This window comes from Poecile atricapillus, chromosome 1, assembly GCF_030490865.1.
Source record: "Poecile atricapillus isolate bPoeAtr1 chromosome 1, bPoeAtr1.hap1, whole genome shotgun sequence".
NCBI classification, from domain to species: Eukaryota; Metazoa; Chordata; class Aves; order Passeriformes; family Paridae; genus Poecile; species Poecile atricapillus.
The window spans coordinates 126848099-126870479 of record NC_081249.1 but is presented as its reverse complement, the minus strand read 5'-3'; the positions used below and the strand labels follow the sequence as shown (position 1 = coordinate 126870479).

The following is a 22381-nucleotide window of genomic DNA, read 5'->3' as shown; positions in this document are numbered from 1 at the left end:
AAGAGCTCTCCCTGCAATTCCTGCAGGCAGTGCTTGAAGCGGATACTTCCTGCCCCTTGGAAAAGGCAGAAAGGACTTGCCTTCCTTTGGTGCCATGGAATTTATCCCCTCTTGGTATTCAATCCTGGAATAGTTTGGTTTGGGAAGGACATGGAATGCTCATCCCATTGTAGCCCCCGCTGTCGACAAAGACACCACCCACTATTCCAGGTTGCTCCAAGCTTTGCCCAGCCTGATCTTGTCACTTCGAGGCTTGAGACAGCTGCAGCTTCTCTGGGAAATCCATTCCAGGGCCTCACCACTCTCACAGGAAGGATTTCTTCCCAATATCCAATCCAAACTCACACCATGTCAGTGGGAAGCCATTCCCCCTTGTCCTGTCACTCCATGCCTTATTCCAAAGGCTCTTTCCAGCTCTCTTGGAGCCTCCTTAGGCACTGGAACAGGCTCTAAGGCTCCCTGGAGCTTTCTTTTCTCAGGGCTGAGCCATCCCAGCTCTCCCAGCCTGGCTCCAGAGCAGAACTGGTCCTTGCAAATTCCTCTGGCCAGCTTCAGGACATTCTGTATGGATATAACCCCATCCCCCTTCTCCCTGGAAGGCGAGAACAATTCCCAGATTGTGAGGAACCAACTTGGAAACAGAAAGAGCCTCATTTAAAGCCCTTCAGAACAGCTGGATGGGGCCCGATGGAGCTGGATCCAAGCTGGAATTGATGATTTCCGTCAAGTCCAGTAAGTACTTGGTGGGAACGGGAGGGTTCTGAGATCTGCAAGAGAGTGATCCAGCCTGGAGTGGGAAGCCCATATTCCATGTGGGCCATGTTGGTGAGGGAAGGAAGTATTTGGGGTGGCTTGGTGGGTCTGGAATTCCATTGGTTAGGGAAGTGAAATGTCTGTTATCCTGCAGAGTGAAAAAGCAGGATGCAGCATCCATGCTGTGCCCTCAGGACAGGCATCTCCAGCACCTGGGCAAGATGACCTGGATGTGCTCTCAGGGAGAAGGGAAGCGCCTCTGCTCCGGAGCAGAAAATCACTCCCGAGGAAAAGCTGCTGCGGGAGCTGCCAGGACACAAAGCTCCTTTGGTTTCAGTGTGCCATATGCATTTCCCAAGAAGTTGAGCTGGGGTCTGGCTGGCCTGGGCTTGGACTTCCCAGCGGGGCAGCAGGTTGGGACTGGGGCATTCCCGGGAAACATGGTGACATGTCAGCCAGGGAAAGGGATCCTCAAAGGGGCAGCATTCCAGGACATGGTGCTGGATTTCTATGGAACAGCAAAGGGCTCTGTCCTTTAGCAATGCCTGCAACCACCTACTGAGACCTACAAATTCAATTTTTTTGGGAATTCTGTAGCCCTGAGCAGTGCAAGCAAACATCTGACTTTTTTTGAGGGAATTTCCTTGGGTGAGTCACACTAGAGGACTCTGGAATTTGCAGAGGCCAGCTGGAAGAGGGTGCTGGCAGAGATGAGATGGGATTGCTTTGTCATACCTGGGTCTTGTGAAAGTGCCATCAGGTGCCTGAAGGAAAAGGTAGAGAAGGAATATTGGGGTAGCAGGGCTTCCTCCATGTAGACATCCCCAGGGATCTGGCAGAGGGAGAAAAAACTCCAAGCAGATCCAATTTCAGGTTGGGTTTGGCCTTCCATCTTTTGCTCTGAAAAGCAGGAGGTTTGGAACCAGGGGGGGTTTTGGGGAGATGGAAATGGGAATGTTGAGTTAGCCTGTGGATGCAGGGATGGGGAATTGCAGGGGGTTGTGAACCTCTGGATGCAGGGATGGGGAATTGCAGGGGGTTGTGAACCTCTGGATGCAGGGATGGAAATTTTTCAGGGATGGGGAATTACAGAGGTTTATGAACCTTTGGATATAGGGATGGGGAATTGTGGGGGGGTTGTGATTGTGAGCCTGTGGATTCAGGGATGAGGATTGCAGGGGGTTGGAGCATTGGGCTGTGTGGGTGCCTCGGGAATCTGCGATTCTGGGAGCTTGGAGCAAATCCTGCCTGGATTTGGGTGGAGGGAGTGGGTGACTCCGGGGGTGTTGCTGTGGTGTGGGTGGGCTCCTGGCATGCAGGATCCAGGCACAGCCTGTTTCCTTCAGCTTTATTTCCTGGTGTACTTCTCCCTGAGGAGGCTCCTGTCAGATGGGATGGGCTGTTGGATTAGCCTAAGTCTCCGAGGTTTAGCTGGAATGTTGTCTCACTGTAGCATTTTTCTCCCTTGCTCTTTTCCCTAAGCCTTTCCCTACAGACAGCTAATTCTCCCCTTCCCCCACATCCTGTCATAGCCCAGAGCATGTCACAAGGAATTAACGGCTGGAAAGGCCGGGAGAGGCTCCTCTGGAACAGTCTCTCCTTTCTGTGCCCGGGTGGCCCCCTCTGTGTGTCCCTTTTGTGTCCCATCCAAGTCCCCTCCCCCTGGCCATTCACTGGAAAGTCCATGGCCAGGAGCCTTTCCCAGCCCGATGCCATGGCCGTGTCCGAGGGCTCCCGGCAGCATTCCCGGTTTCTCGGTGGGAAGAGGGAGGAGGTTTGTGCCGCTCCAGGGTTTTCCTCCTCTCCCGGCTCCGCATCTCTGACAGCATCGCCCGCTCTCGCTCCCAGTCCTCCTTCCCACAATCCACGTACAATCTCCTCAGAATAGGGATGATGTCACTTCCTTCCAGAGGGTGCTGGGGGGTGTGGAAGGGGGGAGTCACGACCTCTGGCTCTCGGCATTCCCGGTGGATAAATGAGGTGCAGGGAGGGAGTCGCTCTGAGGATGATGCCCGGCTCTGTCGGCAGGCAGATCCCAGTTCCCACGCCGTGCTTCCCTTTGCCGAGTGGGATATTCAATGGCTGCAGGGAGAGTTTGCTGTTCCCTCCTGAGCTTGTGATGCCTGTCTCCCTGGATATTCACTTTTCCTGAAATACCCTTCTGGGAGAGAAGGATGCGCAGCGGCTGGACCACATGCCATGTAAGATTCCTGCTTCCTTAGATCTTGCCTGGCTCCGAGGGGACTCCTTGTGCATGTGCTTGCCTTGTTTCAGTGTTGGGAGCTTGGGGCTGCTCGTTACTGGGATTCAGCTTTCAAGATCCTGGGAATGTTTGGCTCTTCCCAGCAGTTTGAGGGGCAGTGTGAGGGTTCTTGCTGTCGCAGAGCCGGGGTCAGTGGTCTCAGGGCTGTTTGCACTCCAGCCTTCCGGTTCCTCCGAATTCCTCTGTTGGATCATATCTTCAGCATCTTAAAACACGGTTCTTGGGATATGCTGTGCAGGGATAAATCTGAGGAGTCCTCACAAGATCTTTTTCTGGTCGGTTTTCCAGTCTCAGGCCTTCCATCATCTCCCTCCTTTCCAAAGCAGGGGAAAGCCCGAACCTCCTGGTTTAAATTCAGGAGTCTTTGGGAATTAATTGGGAATGTTCCTGCCCTGGGAGCTTGGTAAGTGGAGTGACAGTTCCACAGTCAGTATTCCCATATGTGACAGCAAGTGACAGGCTTCTCTGCTCTGTCCCCATCTGTTGCTGTGGATAAGGAATCCACGTTGGATATTTGTTGCCGTTGTTGATATCTGCTTCTCAAACTGGGAGAGAGTGGTGGAAACTGGGAGAGCCCAACTGGAGGGGTGGAAGAGTTCCGGAAAGTGCGTTGGTGGGATGCAGCCGAGGGATGACGGGAACGGAGCTGGGCTGGGAAGTGCTGTCCAAAGGCAGCGAGAGAGCAGGAGGTGTATCCGGGGTTTGTGATATCCCAGCTATTCCAGGTGGTGAATGACAGGCACGATGGGGCTGGGAGGGAGTCTCCAGATGGCCAGAGAAGTGAAGGTAGAGCTGGAATGTACCCAGTGCTCTGATTATTCTTTGCTGAGGAAGTGAGAATCCAAATGGCGTGTGAATTTTGCATTTGCTTTGTTTGTGGAATGGAGCGTTTCCTTCAACTGAGTGATGGGCTGGAAGCAGCCTGTTAACTATGGAATCTCCTGGAATTTGAGGGAATTGTGTAGGTTTTCAGTAATGGGTGGCTGAACCGGGTTGGAAGATCCATTCCAGTGGCTGTGGGTGTCGGCACAAGAGAGGAGACACTGGATTTGGGATGTTCTGGGAAGTGGTGGGGTAACCACACCTGACTGCTGGGTTGGATTTAGTGGGACAGTGCAGGAATTGGTGCCATGGGCTGTCCCAAACCCAGCATTTGTGTTACCTGGAAGGTTCAACTTGGTTTAAATCATGAGCAACCTAGACTGGTGGGAGGTGTCCCAATCCATGACAGGGAGATAGAACTGGATCACCTTCAAGCTCTCATCCTATCCAAACTATGCTGGAATTCTATGGATGTCTTCCACTTTCTAATTTGTTTTACCCACAGCACTAAATTAGGGTATCATATCCAAGTGTGGGGTTTTTTGCCTGGTACAGGAAATACTGCAAGTGATATTCCCTTGGGAATGCTGTTGGAAATCCTGTTGTAAGTAATGGATGAGGACACTTTGTCCTGACCAGGTAGTTTGCTGTTGTGTTCACAGAGGCAAAAATCCAAGAGCACTTAGAGATTTGCAAGTGCAGCTTTGGAACAGTGTGGCCACTGCAAGCCATGGATGGAGCACTCCAGCAGAGTGCATGGATGTGGGAATTGGGAGGTTGGGGGGGTTCGGAACTGAGATGGATGAGTTGGGAGAGCTTGGAGCAAAAAGGCCCAGGTGAGATGTAGCATTCTCTGGTGGCACAGGTAAAAGGTGGGACAGGGTTTAGGGCATGGAAAGAAGGGCAGGACCGATGCCACAATCCAGAAATCCCTGGTGGCCGTGGGTAGATTGCAAAGACGCCTTCCCAGATTTGGCAAAAGCAGGGAAAATTCCTGGTTGTGGGTCGTGTGTTGGGCCAGGAAGGCAGGAGATGAGGTGTGCTGGCAGAGTCCCTCTGGAGCAGCTTGGAGTACGGCCAGCTGGGATGGAGTGGGATGGCTGTGCTGGAGGAGGCTGGAGCACCCTGTGCAGTCTCGTGAATTTGTACGGCTCCTGTTTCTATTTTCCAAAGGGTTTGGGAAGCCCTAAAAATAGGAGCACAAACAAAACCTGGGGAGGAACAGCAGCTCCTCAATCTTCCACCTTGGAATTGGTTGTGCCTGTCAGAGCTGGTGCGGAAGCGACAGAGATGTGGAGCTGGCAGGATTCTCCTGCTGGTCCAGGGGGAGATCTCCTAGGAGCCAATATCCTCACTGGAAGTGCTGTTGGGAGCCAGTCCATAGTTCCCCAGATGCTGCCACTGACTGTTAATGGATATTTTGGCTTCCTGAGCCAAATGGAGGGGAATTGTTGAACAACAAGAGTCTGGCAGCAGGTTTGTCCATGGAAAAACACAGTTAATAGGGTTTTCCAGAGATTTGTGGCCAGGATAACCTGTCCCAAATCCCATGGTGGCTGCTCACCATCACAGCCTAACAGGATTCCAGGTAATCCTATGAAGTGGAGCTGGATGAGTTTCACACCGGCTTCACCTAATACTTCCCACTCCTTCAACTCCTGGCCCTTCTTTCCGAGCATGCTGTGCCCCCTGGTGCCAGAAGGAAGCAGCTCTGGGATAAACCAGGATGGCTCCCAGGTGGATGTGGGGCTCTCCAGAGGGGGCTGGAGAGGCTCAGCAGCAGGTTTGCTTCCATTCTTTTCCAGGAGGTGAGTACTGTGCCTGCTGAACTTCCCGGGACCTGCCAGCCATGCCAGGGATTGTCGTGTTCCGCCGGCGCTGGTCTGTGGGCAGCGATGACCTGGTTCTGCCAGCCGTCTTCCTCTTCCTCCTTCACACCACCTGGTAAGTGAGAAGGGCATAGGGATGCTTGGAATTCGCCCAGGAATTCTTCTGGCTATTCCTGGCACGGCTGCCAGGAATTCTTCCTGCACTGCTACACGGGGTGGAAAGTTTAGTTGGGGCTTTCCTGATGGACACCAACATTTTTCCAGCTTCTGTTTTTGTAGCTAAGCTCTGTTCCAAGTTCTAGTCTAGTTCCAAAGAGCCTGACCAGAGCTCCTTGTATCCTCCTGTGCCACCCCAGATTCTCCACTGGAATTTACGACTGTGTTTCTGTACAGAAGCTCAGAAAAAACAAGCATGGAATCCTGGAATAGTTTGGGTTGGAAGAGACCTTAAAGACCATCCAGTTCCAACCCCCTGCCATGGGATGGGACAGTTCCCATTAGATTGTTCCAAGGCCCATCCAGCTTGCCTTGAACACTTCCAAGGGATGTGGCAGCCACAATTTCTCTGGAATGCCAAATCCCATGGAATAATGTGGCACAGGATGAAATGGTTCTGATGAGGGTAGCTGGGCCTCCAGATGGCTTGTGGGGATTTGGGGCCCAAATGAAGATTACTGTAAGGAGCTGTGGGACACTGAGGAGGGAAGCAGCTGTGGGCTATTCCGTGGTTTCCCTTGGCTTTCCTGCCCGGCAGGTTTGTGATCCTCTCGGTGGTGCTCTTTGGGCTGGTGTACAATCCCAACGAGACGTGCTCCCTGAACCTGGTGGACCACGGCCGGGGCTACCTGGGAATCCTGCTGAGCTGCATGATCGCCGAGCTGGCCATCATCTGGCTCAGCATGCGCGGGAGCATCCTGTACACGGAGCCGCGGGATTCCATGCAGTACGTCCTCTATGTCCGACTGGGTAAGCGGCCAGAGCCTCCACGCTTCCATGTGCTCTTCCCTGCAGCCTCCTCTCCCTGCCCAGCACGGCTCCCCTGGCACGGCCAGATGGCTGCCGGGATGTGCCGTGCATCCCGATGAATCCATGGGCTGCGCCTCGTCGCGGCTGTCAGACTGGCGGGTGATGTCCCAAATAGCCTCCTTTTCCTCTCATGGAATCTGCTCCCCTTCTGTCTCTCTTTCCCCCCTACATTTTCCAAGGATAGAGGCGTAAATCCCAAAGGTTCTGACCCCAAGGTGTTGCCTCTTGACTCAGCTGATCCATCCCTCCAGGCGCTGGGAGGAAAATAGGCTTTCCACCTGCTCACTCCCTTTTCTCTTCCTGTAAGCAATTCCTGTCTTGCTCCCTCTCCAAAAACTAGAGCAGGGAAAAGATTATTCCTTGATCCCTCATTCCCTTTTAGCTTGTTTTCCCTGGGTTCTGTTGCCTTCCAGGTATAGAAATTTAATCAGATTTTTCTGTGCCGAATGAAGAGAAAAATATTTGGAGATGCAGTGCCAAACCCGTTCCAAACAAATCATCCCGTGGGTTTGCATCTCTGCTTTTTGCTGGGTTGTTTTCCTGCAGAATCCACTAAAATAGGGATAACCTTGCTTGAAAGCTCAGTGTGGAAGACTTGGAATGCTCAGTGCAAGTCATTAACGCGAGCAGCAAACAAATCTCCCTCTCCAGCTTCCCAGCCAGTCTCCCTAGGGAAGCATGGAGAGCCTGGCAGTTTGTGTTAAAACCAGACTAAGTGGGGCAGAGGAGGTAGGGAGACTCCAAAGAAAGGTTTTCCTGCCCCCCAAAATGTCCCTTTTTCTTCATTAAACTCTCTGTGTGCTCAGGACTAGGATTTTCTCTGGATTTTGGGTCTTGTATTCCCTCTTTCCTGGCTTTTTTGCTCCTGGAGGTTGATCAGTTGTGCTGATGGAAGTGGGAGCGTGACCAGTGCGTGGGCAAGGTCCATGTGACTGTCCCAATTTAAGCATGTGCTGTTTAATGCAGAGGAATTCAGGGAGTTAACTCCAATGTGAACCTGGGAATGTCTCATCCCTGCTCCTGCTGCTCCTGTCCTGCAGCAGGCAAAGGGGACAGGAGCCAAGGGAAGCATAACCTAACTCAGGCATAAATTGGGCTCATCAGGAGCTAGTCCCAGCCCTGATTCCTGGCCCAGGAAAGCTCTGTCTCCTGGAACTGGTCTTTCCAGGTCTGTAGCAAAGCCACTTATGGAAAGATTCTGTGCCAGCAGGAGATAAGGAGGGTGAGTGGGATAAGCCAGGTTGGATTTCGTCTCAGTTCCACCAAAATTTAGGCAATCCCAAGCAAGGTATTCACCTTCTCCACACCTGATTGCCCACGTGTCCTTTGGAATTCTGGGGAGAAAGTGGGAGGATGGGCACTTTAGAGCAGTTTCCCAGGCTTTTTGTTGCAGTTAATCCCCAGTTTCTTAGTTTGCTGTCAGAGTCACGTGCAAAGCTGAGGAGCTCCTTGAGCGCTGTCTCCTTGGAACTGTTATGGGAAGGGCTGAAAAGGTGCTGACAATGTTTGCTAAGCGTAGTGAGTAGGATTAATCCTGGATCCACACGATTTATTTTAGATCCATGAGTCAGGCCAGCTGTCTGAGGTAGTTAAGGTTTGGGTCCTGTCATTCCTGCTGCCTCAGGAAGTCTTTCCAGCGGCGTGGGAGGAAGGTCTGGATCTCTGATTCATACCTGTGACACAACCAGGGGCGCTGATCCCTCCACGATCCTATTTGTTTGGAATTGTTTGGAACACATCGCACTTTTGGCTCATCTCCTTACATGTCCCCTTCTGAAGTGTTTTTATACCTATTCCCTGCGAGAAAATGGGGAGAGGAGCTCGTCCTTAGGGAAAAGACTGCTGTTATCTGTGCTGTTCCCGTTTTTTCCAGCGATCCTGGTGATTGAGTTCGTGTACGCCATCGTGGGCATCGTGTGGCTGACGCAGTACTACACCTCCTGCAACGACATCACAGCCAAGAGTGTCACCCTGGGTACGGAGCTGGAATGCCGCCTGGGTGCATTCTGATGGATTGGCGGGCATCCTTCATTCCCGCCTGTGCCGATTGACTCTGGGAAGTGGATGGGAGCTGTCAATGTGGGGCTTGTTTTCCTGTTTATTGCTCGGAACAGTCCTTCCATTCATCAGCCTGTGCTGCCGGCACTCAGGCAGGGATCTGTGTTCCTAGGGAAGGGCAGTCTGTAAATTCCGCTTTTTCCCTTCAGAATGGCTTTACTGTTTTCCTGGAAGCCTTTCCCAGTCTCCTGGTGGGGATGATGTTAATGCTGCAGTCCTGGATACTCAGGGAGCATTTAATGGCCCCATAAAACAGCCGGAAGACTCATCCAGCTGTGGCTTAAAAGCCTTTCCAGAGGATTTCCTTTTGCTGTGGGAGTTTGGGGTGGGAAGTAAGGGCTGGAGCACCTGACTCCTGTTTTTTTTTTTCCTTCAGGAATGGTGGTGTGCAACTGGGTGGTGATCCTGAGTGTGTGCATCACCGTGCTGTGTGTCTTCGATCCCACGGGACGCACCTTTGTCAAGCTCCGCGCCACCAAGCGCCGGCAGCGCAACCTAAGGACCTACAACCTCAGGTGAGGCAGCATTCCATAGGATCCCAGAATTACAGGTGCCTTGGGTGGAAGGGACCTTAAAGATCATCCAATTCCAGCCCCCTGTCGTGTGCAGGGATGCCTTCCACTAGACAAGGTAGCTCGAACCTGGCCCTGGATGCTTCCAGGGATGAGGCAGCCACTGCTTCACTGGGAAATCCGTTCCAGGGCCTCAACACCCTCACAGTGTTGCATCTCTTCCCAATATCCCATCTATCCCTGCCTTCTGTCAGTGGGAAGCCGTTTCCTGTTCTCCTGTCCCTCCAGCCCCCCCTTGTCCAAAGTCCCTCTCCAGCTCTCTTGGATGCACATCAGGCACTTTAAATCTCTCTGGAGCCTTCCAGTGCGAACATTCCCAGCTCTCCCAGCCTGTCTTCAAAGCAGACAGAATTTCCCTTCTATCCAGGGACACATAGATTTAAGGAAAGAACCAGTGGAGGGTTTCAGAGTTAACAATACCATATCCTCATGGCTACAAGCACCCAAAATTCTCTCAGAGCCAGGGAATTCCAGGATGGTTTGGGTTGGAAGGGATCTTAAAGCCTTTTAAGCCATGGGCAGGGACACCTTCCACTATACCAGGTTGTTCCAAGCTCTGTCCAAGCTGTCCTGGAACACTTCCAGGGATGGGGAAGCCACAGCTTCCAAGGCCAAGGTTTCTGGACAGGTGTCCTGCTTTTTTGAGATCTTGCCCTTCTCCTTGCCTTGCTGCAGGGAGCATTCTGCTCTGCTGAGGGGAATTTTGGGAGGATGCAGCTCCCTGTCAGGTGCTGTGTGTGGGCACCTGCATCCAAAGGAGGCAAAGCCATGCAGAATCCAGCTGGATTCTGCCTTAATTGCTGTAATTGTGGATCTTCATGGACCCTGCTGACCACAACAAACTATCAGTCCATATTCCATAGCAGCATTTTCCATGGAAACAATGAGTCTGTGCTTAAATTTTCCTTACTTTGAGGCAGCATCTCCTTGCAAATCCCTTTTCTTCCTTTATTTTCCTTTCCAAAATCCAACCTTTTGCCCGGAGGTTTCTCCTATTTAGTCTTGGCCAAGGAACAATTCCCTTTGTGTTGGCAGTTGGATCTTTTAATTAAGAATTGATTCCATCTTGGAGCTCCCCAGACGGGGAGAGAAAAAGCTTTTTTTCACCAAGCAGAGCTTTTTCTAAAGGATTTTTTTCCAGTAGGGGACAACACAAACAGGCTTTGTTTCCTTTGATATGTGACTGTCCTTGAGGAATGTGGCTTTGGAGGGCATCAGGATCTGAGGGATAAAAAAATGAGGCTTTCGACAAACACTCCCTTTTTTCATTGGGTTTGTGTATTCCAATGACTTGGAATGGGGTCCCTTTTGAGGGAAAATCAGGCTTGTCTAAGGATAGTGCATCAAGTTCTGTGGGAAGGAGCCTGGGTTTTATTGTGGAATGCCAGATATTCCTCCTGACCTTTCCAGTATGTTACAGTAGCCTGGAATATTTGCAATTAGTGCCTAGTGTGTGATTGCTGCTTGGGATCAGGGCATTCCCAGGAAGATAAGGATAATACTGTGGATGTAGTACTGCATCCAAGGAAAAAATTCTTCCCTGTGAGAGTGGTGAGGCATTGGAATGGTTTTCACAGAGCAGCTGTGGCTACTCCATCCCTGGAAATGTCAAGACTGGATAGGGCTTGGAGCAATCTGGGATTGTGGGAGCTGTCCCTGCCCATGACAGAGGGTGGAACTGGATGAGCTTTGTGGTCCCTTCCATCCCAAACCATTCCAGAATTCTGTGCTGATTTTTCCAAAGCAAATCTGAGCTCCACAGCTTGCAAAAGTAAATTCAAACCAACCCCAGTACTATCTCCTCTGGGGGGAATTTTGAGATTCCAGAAAGCCGAGTGAAGGCCTTTCTCCCTTGGCCGGGTTTTTCCCTCCAGGCCTGCAACATTTATGGAGAGTTTGTTCCTGCTGTTCATGGATTTTCTCTCTGGAAAGGGAATGTTAACAGCTGTTAACAAGCAAACGCTGTGGGCTATGATGTGAAAAACAAACATCAAATTTGACTGTTCACTGCTCAAACAATTGTTTCCAAAGGATATATTCCCAACTTCTCCCTCTTGCTGAAAGAAATCCTTTCCAAGGAATAGATGAGGAAGTTCTCTGCCTGGCTGGATTGTGTCCCATGGTGGTTTTCCTTTCCTAGTGGCATCGTAGTGTGTGTGGGCTGGGAAAAAGAAACAACCCAATAAAAGGCTTGGCTTCTTGTGCCAAGGATTTTCCAAGGAGCTTTGGAGTTCCTACTGAGTGTGTGGAAGTTTGGTATTAGGAAGAAAGAATTTGGGAAAAGATGGAGGGGAAAATAGCTCAAAGTACACTTGGTTGTTGAACCTCACCTGGGAAATTCTGGAGTTCTTTTGAACCTGGGGGAGCAAAGCCCTGCTGCCAGTCATATTCCCATTCCTCTTCTGAAAGGTTATGGAGAGCTGTTTCAGAGGACTCAGGCGGGAGCTGATGGATGCCTGGGGGATCTGCTCCTTGCATTTCCAGCAAATATTCCTTTACCAGCATCTTTTCCTTCCAGCTGCTTCCCAGTTTCTGGGCTTGGGCTTATCCTGATGGAATACCCTGCCAGAAAATGGAGTGGTGTTTTATTTTGGATTGCTCTGACCTGGATTAAATCTGTGTTTCCTTTAAAAAAAAAAAAAAAAAAAGGGGAGCTGTGGACTTCAGGGAGCTTGGCACTTTGGCACAGAATCAGTCCCTACTTCCATAGCAAGGGGTGGAACACAATGATCCTAAAAGTCGCTTCCAATCCAAAGCATTCCATGATTCTGTGACTTGGAAAAATTGCATGTCTGAAATGCTCAGGGTCTCTTGTACCATTCCCACTCCCTCATCCTGAGGTAGATTTTTTTCTCCTGAGTGGTTGCACATCCTGGCACATGGAGCAGCTGCCAAATTCCAACAGGAGCTTCATTCCATGCATCCCATTCAGGCAGGATACCAGGTATCCAAACACAGTGCTTGATCCTGTGGATTCACATTTCTCTGGAGCATATCCAGGGAAGGGAACGGAGCTGTGGAAGGAGGTGTGGAGCACCAGGGGTAGCTGAGGGAGCTGAGGGGGCTCGGCCTGGGGGAAAGGAGGATTGGGAGAACCTTATTCCATTTCTCCAGGGACAACACAGGCTGTGCCACTCCATGTTGGATCCTACACCATGTTCTGCCTCTCCTCACATTCCTACTCTCCCTTTTATTCCCAGACACCGCCTGGAAGAGGGGCAAGCCAGCAGCTGGACACGCAGGCTCAAAGTGTTCCTTTGCTGCACACGGACAAAGGATTCACAGTCGGTGGGTACCAAAAATCTCCTGTTGGAAATCAAAATACCAGTGGGAGAAATCCCTGTTTTCCCTCAGGTTAGGATCACATTCGGCAGCACTTCCTGGGCAGCTCCCGTTTCCCTTTATCAGCCCTTTCCTAAGCATTTTCTCCTGTTGTTTCCATCAGTCTCACACCCTTAAGGAGGAGAATTTGGAAATGGGAAAACAAAAACCTGGAAGAATCACCAAAATCCTTCTGGATTTCCTGATGGTCAAAAACTGTTTAATCCATAGATCCATGGGAATTTTCATGTGCTGCCATTGGGATTTTCCCTTTCTGTTCTTTAGAAGGGAAGGGTAAGGGCCTTGAAATACCTTCCCCAAAAGTTATCATTCCATTCTCCTTAGAATCGCTGGGAGCAGGTTGGTGCCTGAGGGTGGGACTCACCAGCATTCCTGAGAATCTGCCGGAGAGGCAAGTCAAAATTTGGTGCTGGAAAACTTTGCTTTTGATTTAATGAATTTGGTCAGAATTCTGAGGGTTTGAGGACTCCTGAAGGAGCCAGCAGAACCAGGGAATTGTTCCCAAAGGTAGAAGAAAGTCATAAAAATCAGGAGATTTGTGCACTTGCAGACACTGAGCTCTGAATTAGTTACAACCTCTCAGGGAAAAAAGCTGGGATTTATCAAGGACATTCCAACAAAACCAGCAGTGGCCAAAAAATCCGCCCAGACGTTTAACTCCAGTTAGAAGGGCACGGAAAATGACAGGGAAAACACCAAGGGACCGACCACAGCCGCCGTGTCCTCACTAAATATAGCCCAGAGTTCGTGCTCCAAAAGGATGCAGCGGGAAAAGGAGCACATTGGAAGGGATGTGAACGTGGAGAGGAAGAGAAATGAGGCTGGGATTGAAAGCTCCAAAGGGAAAGTGGAAAAATAAAGGAGAGTCAGGTGAACGTTTGTTCTTCCCAGGTGATGAATTGAATTAACAGCATTTCTTAGGGAGGGCTGTGGAATAATCCACAGGTGTAGCTTCCAGAGTGTGGAAGGTTGCAGGAATTGTCACAGCTCTGTGCAGAAATCCAGCACCGTGTCCTGGAATGCTGCCCCTTCGAGGATCCCTTTCCCTGGCTGAAATGCTACCATGTTCCCCAGGAATGTCCCTCTGGGAAGTTCAAGCCCAGGCCTGCCAGCTCCCAGCTTATCTGCTGGGAAAATCCATCTGGAAATCCATCTGGAAAACCGAAACCAAAGGAGCTTTGTGCCCTGGCAGCTCCCGCAGCAGCTTTTCCTTGGTGCTCCAGAGCCACTTGGTGCTCCACAGCGCTTCCCTTCTGAGAGCACATCCAGGTCACCTTGCCCAGGTGCTGGAGACTCCTGACCTGAGGGCACAGCATGGATGCTGCATCCTGGGACAGAGCCCTAACAGGCACCCGAATGCCCTGAACAGCTACTATTTTATTGAGGATTGCAAACTATTCCAAATATTTCGAGTTCTTTTTAACAAACTTTCCATTCTGCAGTGACCGTTTCTCTTTTTTTTAAGCTTGGAATAAAAGTGGATTCCAGATGCTTCACATTCCTCGTGCTGTTGAATTTCCACTTTACATCCAGCTTTTGAGCAATTTCCAGCCTCTTTTCTCTGCAGGAACAAGCCCTGACGTTGTGTCCTGGCATGGCAGCGTGTGGAATGAATGAGCACGTAATGGATCAGAAATGAATCCATTTCTGCCTATCCCAGACTTTTATCATGGAAAAAAAAAATGTAGCAGCAGAGGATCATTGTCCTCTGGGCTTGAAAAGTGTTTTATGGGATGGACATGGCTTTGGGGAAAGGAACTGGGGTGAAGTCTGAAGGCTCAGAGCCTTCAGGGTTTGTAGCAGAGAGCACTCCAGGTGGACAAACAGGAATAATGTCAGGTGTTCCCACAAAAAGCTGTTCCTTTGGAGCGGAAAATTTGCGCTGAACTTCCATCAGGGCCTTTTTTTGTCAGAGCATCCAGGGCTGTAGCTGCCACTTTGGATTAATGGGTGTTTGTCCTGTTTCCTTTGGAGGCTCTTGGCATTTCTTGTGAGCTCACAGGAGCCATGCTAGGATTGATGAGGTCAGGATTTCAAGGATACTGCGGTTGGAATGCCGTTGACTTTCCAAAGGCACTGCTGGCACGGAGAGTTGGCACCTGGAGCCCCAGTTCTTAATGGGGATTTAACTGGCTTTTGTAGGGAAGTGAAAAATGACAGAAAGTCATCCCACACGCCAGGAGTTTGGCAGGGATAAAAGGATGTAGGTCATTCCTGCAGGGAAGAGAAGGGATTTACTGTCTTGATGGTCAAAGAAGGGAGAGGAGAAATACCGTCCTGGAGTGCTCGGGGTTTCCACAGCACTCCAGTCTTGTGGGTTTTGATGCTGGATAAAGGATACTATAAAAACACGGGATAAAGGTTCAGGCTAAGGCTTTGATCATCTTTGTAGGAAAAGTTTTGGATGGCAGGAGTCGAATATGGACCATTGGTGGGTACAGCTCCACGTTTTGTTGCTCCAGTCTCTGGATCACCATTGTCCTTAGGCTGGAGTAGTGACAGGTCAGCACTGACCCACATTCCAGCTCCTCTCCAGCCTCCCAAAATACTCTCCTGTAAGGTCTTGTGGGCTTTTTCCCTGTAGCATAGAGCAAAAAGCGGGAAAAGGACATTTCTCCTCAAAATATCATTGTCCCTCTGCTCCAGACCTTTTGCTTGACCCTCTCAGGTCACTTCCATTTCTGTCCCTCCTTTTTTGGGTTCGGTCACCTTTCCTGGGAATTCTGCATTCAGTGACTCAGTTTTTACTTTTCATGCCTTTTTGCTCGGGTGTTGTCCCAAATAAACCTGGAAAAGCCTGGCAATATGGACAAAAGGATCCCAGGTATGGGATAAATTTGGAGAAGTTAAATTTGGGCAGTAGGATCCCAGGTCTGGAATAAGTACAGGCAAGATAAATGTTTGCAAAAGGGTCCCAGGTCTGGGGTAAAATTGGGGAAAGGTTCCTGGATTTGGGTTAAATTTGGGCAAGAGGATCTCAGGTGTGGGATGAATGTGGGTAAAAGAATCCCAGGGCAAAGTTGGAGTTGAAGAGACTCTTAAGTAGGACAAAATTAGTGTTTTCTCCTCTTGCAATGGCCTTTATTTAGAGGAGAAAGGATGACTCTGAGGTTGTACTGGATTGGGATTTGCTAGCTTTTCATCCCATTTTCTCTATTTTGTTTAATAGAGCCAAAACCATTCCCTTTCCCTCCCTTTGTCCTGTGTGAGCTGTTTGGATGTTGAGGTGCCCACACATGGCACAAATCCAGCCCCCAAGTGGGACTGTGGAAAATGAAGAGACAATAATCATGTGATTAGTCCAGATCTGGCATTCCTTGCAGGAATCTCATGGCTGTTTTGGAGGCAGAGCTCCAGGAACAAGTCCAGTTCTCACTTTGTGTCCTGTTCTGAGGCTTCCCACACCCAAACTACTCCTCCTCCTCCTCCAACCCCTCTCTCCCTGGATTTTGCAGGATGCCTACTCTGAGATTGCCTACCTTTTTGCGGAATTTTTCCGTGACCTGGACATCGTCCCCTCTGACATCATCGCAGGGCTGGTTCTCCTGCGGCAGCGGCAGCGGGCCAAGCGCAGCGCCGTGCTGGATGAGGTGGGAAAACCTGGGAATCTCGGCTTCCCAGCTGCTCCAGGATTCCCTGGGAAACAGCTGTGTGGCTCTGCCCACCTCATTTCTGGGCTGTTCTCGCTTGCTGAGGTGGGGAAGGAAAATAATGGTGACTTCAGCAGCTTTTCTTGAGTGGTTTTGCCATCTCAAAGGGCTCAGCTGGTGCTGAATCAAGTCTGGAATCTGGAATGATCCTCTCCAGGCAGGTGATACAGGGGGAGCTTTTGATCCCAAAAGGGCCTCCAAGGGGGTTGTAGGTGCTTGGAAGTGCATGGGAAGATTATTCCCGCTGTACAGTGATGTGGAGAAGAATTCAGCAATCTGCAGGAGGAAAAATTCCCCAATTTCTAAGCAATTATTGAGGTTTGCAGATTGTCCAGCCAATAGGAAACTTACTTATTTTATTAGGGCTTTTCCCTTGCTTTGGGATTCAGGCTGCAGAAGGAAAAAATTCCGAGTTTTCCAAGCTGCTTTTGAGGTTTGCAGATTGTCAGCCCAGTAGGAAATTGATTTATTCTAATGTTTTTTTCCCTCCCTTGAGTAGGGATTCAAATCAGGCAGAAATAAAACCACTGGAACTATTTGAGGGTCCTGGTTGGGATATTTGGAAGTGGATTTTTGTCTTGCTGTCGCACGGAATTTTTCTGTGTATTTGTGACTTCCAGGCAAACAATGACATTTTAGCTTTCCTGTCTGGAATGCCAGTGACCAGGAACACCAAATACCTGGATCTGAAGAATGCGGTAAGTCCCTGGGATGTGGGATCCTCCAAACCCACCTGTGACCCTTGTTTTCTTCACTGGCTTCTCTTATGCTTTTCTGCCCCTCTTTGAAGTAATCCAAGAAACTCCATGGAATAAAACTTCATCTCTGGAGGCTTGATGAGGTGATACTGCTGCAAGAAAGTCAGCACTGTTATCCCTGGTTTATTCCAGATTTTGATTCATCCCTGGTTTTGGTTTATCTCAAATTTATTTCTGGTTTAGGTTTGTCTGATTTACCCCGATTGATTTTGGTTTATCACTGATTTAGATTTTCCAGCCCAATTTTCCCATCTCATTTTCCCACCAAATTTCGCTGTTGTTATTTTCCCCCTCAGCTCTTCCGCTGATTTACCTCTGACTTCTCCCTCATGTTTTCCTGGTTTTCCCCTCTGGTTATCCTGCTGTGTTTAACTCCAACCCCCAGTCCAGCTTTCCAGGATAGCTGAGGTTTTATAGGGTGCAGCCACAGCACATGGCCCTAAATTGGCTTTGTGGGCCTCTCCAGGCATCCTCCAGCCTGCTGGAAAGGGGATATTTAGGGAGCTCATTTCCAAATCTGCAGGAAACACCTTCCTTGGCAGCATTGTGGGATACCCAGAGAATTCCTCAGGAAATCAGGCAGAGGAATCCTTAGGAGGGGGTGGCTCTTGCCTATCCCACCTCGCTCTCCTCAGTCACCGCAGCGCAGCTGGGAGAGGGGGCTGGCACTCAGCATGTGCCTGACTATGGAAAAAGGGAACAGGGAGGGGAGAAATTCCAAGAGATTCCAGGCTCAGGGAGTCCCGTGTCTTCCAGCAAGAGATGCAGCGGTACCGGGAGGTGTGTTACTACATGCTCTTCGCCTTGGCAGCCTATGGATGGCCCATTTACCTCATGAGGAAGCCCACATGTGGACTCTGCCGCCTGGCCAGATCCTGCTCGTAAGTGCCCACTCCCATCCCTTTTTCCTGCCTGGTTTTCCCACATTTAGAAAATGTGTTTTTCCCCACATTTATTTCATCCCCTTGGTGCTTCGTCCCTGCTCGATTTCTTTTCTGTCCTTTTTCTCCTCATGTTTTTCTCTTTCCATGTCTCTGGGCTTCGTATTCCAAAGGCTTTCTGAATCTATTCCAGTTCCTCATACACAAACCATCCTGTCCTCTGCTCCATCCTCTCTGGAGCATGGAACACCCAGTGGAGAGAACTCACCTGGCACAACACCAAGTCCATAAAGAGCTTCTTGGAGCTCAAAAATCTGGGAGTTGACACTTGGGTCCTGATTAAAAAACCTACAAGATTTGCCTGGCTTGGGCTGTTCTCCCTTGGATTAATTGGATTTTTCCACCTCGGGATTTTTGCTCCAGTGCAAGGGTTTGTTTCCAGCTGCCAGAATTCTGTCACTGGGTTCAATTTGGAGACAAGCTTTTGGCACTTCCTGGGGTGTTGGGAGGAATGTAATTCCTTGGGAATACTTTTATTTGTGAGAGACAAAGAAGGAAAATCAGTTGTGCTTCTCATTTTATTTTGGGATGATTCTAAACCTGTTTTTTTCCCTATAAATAAACCTAGAGCTTGGTCAGTGTTGGCTTTTTCATGTTGAAGCACTGGAAAACTGTGCTTCCTTGGATAGTATCCTTTGAGGAGCCATCCCACCCCACCATAATTGGATTCCTCAGGGACTGGCTGCATTGTAGCTCTCTCTGGTGCTCAAAAGGAAAACTGCACCTGATCCCAGATTTTGAGGCTGTTTTGTGGTTTTATCCTTTACTTGGCACTCGCTGCCACTGAGATGAGGTTTGGAGGGCCCGCCTTTTCCTTTCCTCTAGGAATGCCACTCTAAATCCAGCCTTTTTGCCTCAAAGCCATGCTTCCTCCCCACAGATGTTGCTGCCTGTGCCCGTCACGTCCGCGCTACGCTCCTGGCGTCACCATCGAGGAGGACAATTGCTGCGGCTGCAATGCCATCGCCATCCGGCGCCACTTCCTGGACGAGAACATGACCTCCGTGGACATCGTCTACACTTCCTGCCACGATGCCGTAAGGACAATCCCAGACCCCTTTCCCAATGGGATTTACCCACTTCCAGCTGTTGTGGGACAAAGAAGGGAAACAAAGCTGTTTTCTCTCCCATTTCCATCAAGAAATTCTGTTATTTGGACACAAATCCTGTCACATGCTCTGCCTCCTTTTCCCCGGGGATAATCCAACAGGAATGTCTTTCCTGGTCTTTTCCAGGTTTATGAAACCCCTTTCTATGTGGCTGTGGACCATGACAAGAAGAAGGTGGTCATCAGCATCCGGGGAACTCTGTCCCCAAAAGTAAGTGCGATACATGGTCGCCTCCCTGGTGGACGTTCCAGAGAGCTGGAGCCCTTCCTGGTTTGGAATCCTGACCCGGATTCGACTCACCTGAAGCAAGGTGACTGCTTTTCTTCCAGGATGCCCTGACGGATCTAACAGGGGACGCGGAGCGCCTGCCGGTTGAGGGGCACCACGGAACGTGGTTGGGACACAAGGTGGGAAAACAAAGGGAAAACGATTCCAAACCAACCCAAAACCAAACAAAATCCTGTGCTTTCTTCTAATGATTTCACTTTTTAATTATAAACCCCCAAACGATCTTAATTACTTGAAAAAGGAGTTACAGGAAGGGCTTTGAGGTGTTAAATAATTAGTGGGAACAGTTAAAACCACTGGGCGTGTAATTAAAAACGCGGTACAATTAGAGAATTCCAAATTCGGAGAGGCACGGTGGAGACCCACAATGAAATTCCTGGAGCCACTCAAACGACTTTTTCTTCCGACGACCTTTAAGGAATTTTCAATCAAAGCCTGAGAATGTGCTTAAAATTCTGCTGTGATGGGAATGTCCTCAAAGGATACTGGCAGGACTCGGATCCATGAAATTAGATGGATGCTCTGTCTGTGAGCAGCTCTGGGCTGACTAAATCCATTTATTCCAGAGCTGACCTTTGCCCCTGTCTGGCAAAGGAACAACGTGCCGAGTTTTTAAGATGATCAGGAATTTGGCAGCTTCCAAAGCTGCAGTGCTAGGCTGGAAAAGGAAAATCCAGAGTGAAGGTTGGAAGGAATGGAGCAGTTGCTGGAAGTGCTGCTGGTGGGGGATGAGGTGTTGCTCCAGGTGGGATGTGGAGCTTGGAAGTCCTCGGAAGCCATGAGTTGGGAACTTCATCTTGCCTCATGGTGTCCTGCTGGAATACCAAACCTCTTCCCTCTGCTTTAGGAAATAGAACCATGGAATCTTGGGATGGTTTGGTTGGAACCAAAGATCCTGTTTCAACCCCTGCCACGGGCTGGGATACCTTGGAGGATGGATCTTGGAGTAGCCAAGTGGATTAGTGGAAAGTGTTCCTGCTCATGGGACTGGAATGGGCTTTTAGGTCCCTTCCAGTCCAAACCATTCCAAAATTCCATGATTCAGTGAAAATCCAGGAATAGATCCATGCAGAAATTTGCTTTGTTTTTGATCTTTATATGAAAATATTCCTCCACTGGTGACTTCCATGAAACATTATCAGTTCATTCCCTTTGTTCCAGACAGAGCGTTTATTTGTCCTTTGTGTTATTTCTTTTTTGGGATTGCTGCCAGGAGACAAATATTCACTTTCTCTGGAATTATTATCAATATTAATCTGCAGACAATAATGTGCTGTTGATTCCTGAGGGAAAACTAAGGGAGATAATGGAATTTTAAATGCATTTTTAATGTCCAGGAGTCAAGTTTAATATCCAAACAAATCCAGTGTCTCACTTACACATTTAATTTGGAAACAAGGACTTGGCTATGTGGGAGCTTTCCCAGGATTTGTTTGATTTGGGGTGTTTTCCTGCTGATTCTGTCCCACCCATCCCTGTGGGTGTCCATCAGCCATCCTAAAATTCCAAGTCTTGATGTTTACATGAAATTTGTTATCACTCCACAGCTCCAATGTCACAATTGAAAAAATATTTATCAGGGCTCTGAGCTATTCTGGGTCAAAAAATAAAGCTGGAACTAAAGTTTAGGGATTAGAATGCCAAAAAAAAAAAGGGATTATAAGTCAAAGAAGAATCCAACTTCACTATTTTTGATATAAAATCCACTGATTTTATAACAAAGTCAATTTAAAAAATAATCCTCAGCTAAAGTGGTGAATCCAGATTTAATTGTTGAACTCCCAGGACAAAATTAGTGAAAATAGGATGTTATGGAGCTTTGCTTCCTGGTGTTAAGCCAACCAGGAGGACAACAGGGAGCTGCTGGAAAGTCCTGGAAACTCAGCCACGATACCAGGTTGGTGGAATATCCAGTAATGAGAATTTCCAACATTTTTATCTCATAAATAGACCCTTCTGAGGGTTTTCCCCCAAAACCTCCAATATTCCAGAGCAGTTTTGTGCCTTTGGGATGCAAAATAGTGCAGAATATTTCCATACCCTTTCCCTAAATCCTTGGTCCATTTGGTTATTTACATGTGAACTTCCAAAATTAAACCCAGATAGTTTTATTAACTTGAAATTGGATTTGTTTCCCAGAGAATTTACGGATGCTACATCCCTGGAAGAGTCCAAGACCAGGTTAGATAGGGCTTGGAGCAACCTGGGCTAATGGAACGTGTCCCTGTCCGTGGAATGGGATGATCCTTAAGGTCCCTTTCAACCTAAACCAAGATTCCATGAAGTTTGGGGAATTTTTCCAATGGAAAATCTAAATGGAAGTTTGCAGTCTCATTCCATAATAATTAAAACCCTGTCTCCATTAGGATATAATTACCAAAATCGTGTCCCAAAGGCTGACTAACATCCCAGCAGTGACATCACCGTGGATTTGGGTCACGCTCTCTAAAAATAGAATCCCAAATTCGCGGTGGGAATTTAGATCAGTGGCCAGCCTGCTGCTCACTTTCCATTAGGATTGGGAATGGAGACTCTTCTGGAAGCTGGGGAGCTGCTGGGAGCTGGGATAAGACACAACCACGGTGGTGCTTTTTGGTGGTGGCAGCATCCCATCAATCTCATTTCCATGGAGTAGGGTCTCCGCTGTCCTGCTTCCCCTCTCCAGTATCTAGATTGGCATCAAAGACATTTTGGATACTGAGGACCTGGAAAATTCCATATTTATTTGCTTTCTTTTCCTCACTGGCTTCTCTTATGCCCCTCTTTGAAATAATCCAAGAAGTTCTGTAAGAATGGAATAAAATTTGATCTCTGGAGGCTTGATGAGGTGATATTGATGCAAGAGAGTCAGCACTGTTACTCCTGATTTCTCCCTGAATTAGATTTCTCCCTGATTTAGATTTTCCTACCCAGTTTCTGCCCCCTCATTTTCTCCCAGCCATTTTTCCCCCTCAGCTCTTCCTCTGATTT

General features: G+C 49.0%; 1 protein-coding gene across 6 annotated transcripts in view; it reads left to right on the top strand.

Moving 5' to 3' along the window:
- The window catches only part of DAGLA (diacylglycerol lipase alpha), a 57659-nt gene that overhangs the window by 18926 nt on the left and 16352 nt on the right, over positions 1 to 22381 (top strand). For all 6 annotated transcript variants that reach the window (XM_058846329.1, XM_058846346.1, XM_058846304.1 and 3 more), the window contains 11 exons: positions 5644 to 5782; positions 6422 to 6633; positions 8567 to 8668; positions 9128 to 9266; positions 12524 to 12611; positions 16121 to 16255; positions 16936 to 17013; positions 17830 to 17954; positions 18895 to 19051; positions 19250 to 19333; positions 19453 to 19530. In XM_058846329.1, coding sequence (XP_058702312.1) covers positions 5688 to 5782; positions 6422 to 6633; positions 8567 to 8668; positions 9128 to 9266; positions 12524 to 12611; positions 16121 to 16255; positions 16936 to 17013; positions 17830 to 17954; positions 18895 to 19051; positions 19250 to 19333; positions 19453 to 19530 — 1293 coding nt within the window. In that variant the 5' untranslated portion in view covers positions 5644 to 5687. The remainder of the gene's footprint in view (positions 1 to 5643; positions 5783 to 6421; positions 6634 to 8566; positions 8669 to 9127; positions 9267 to 12523; positions 12612 to 16120; positions 16256 to 16935; positions 17014 to 17829; positions 17955 to 18894; positions 19052 to 19249; positions 19334 to 19452; positions 19531 to 22381) is intronic.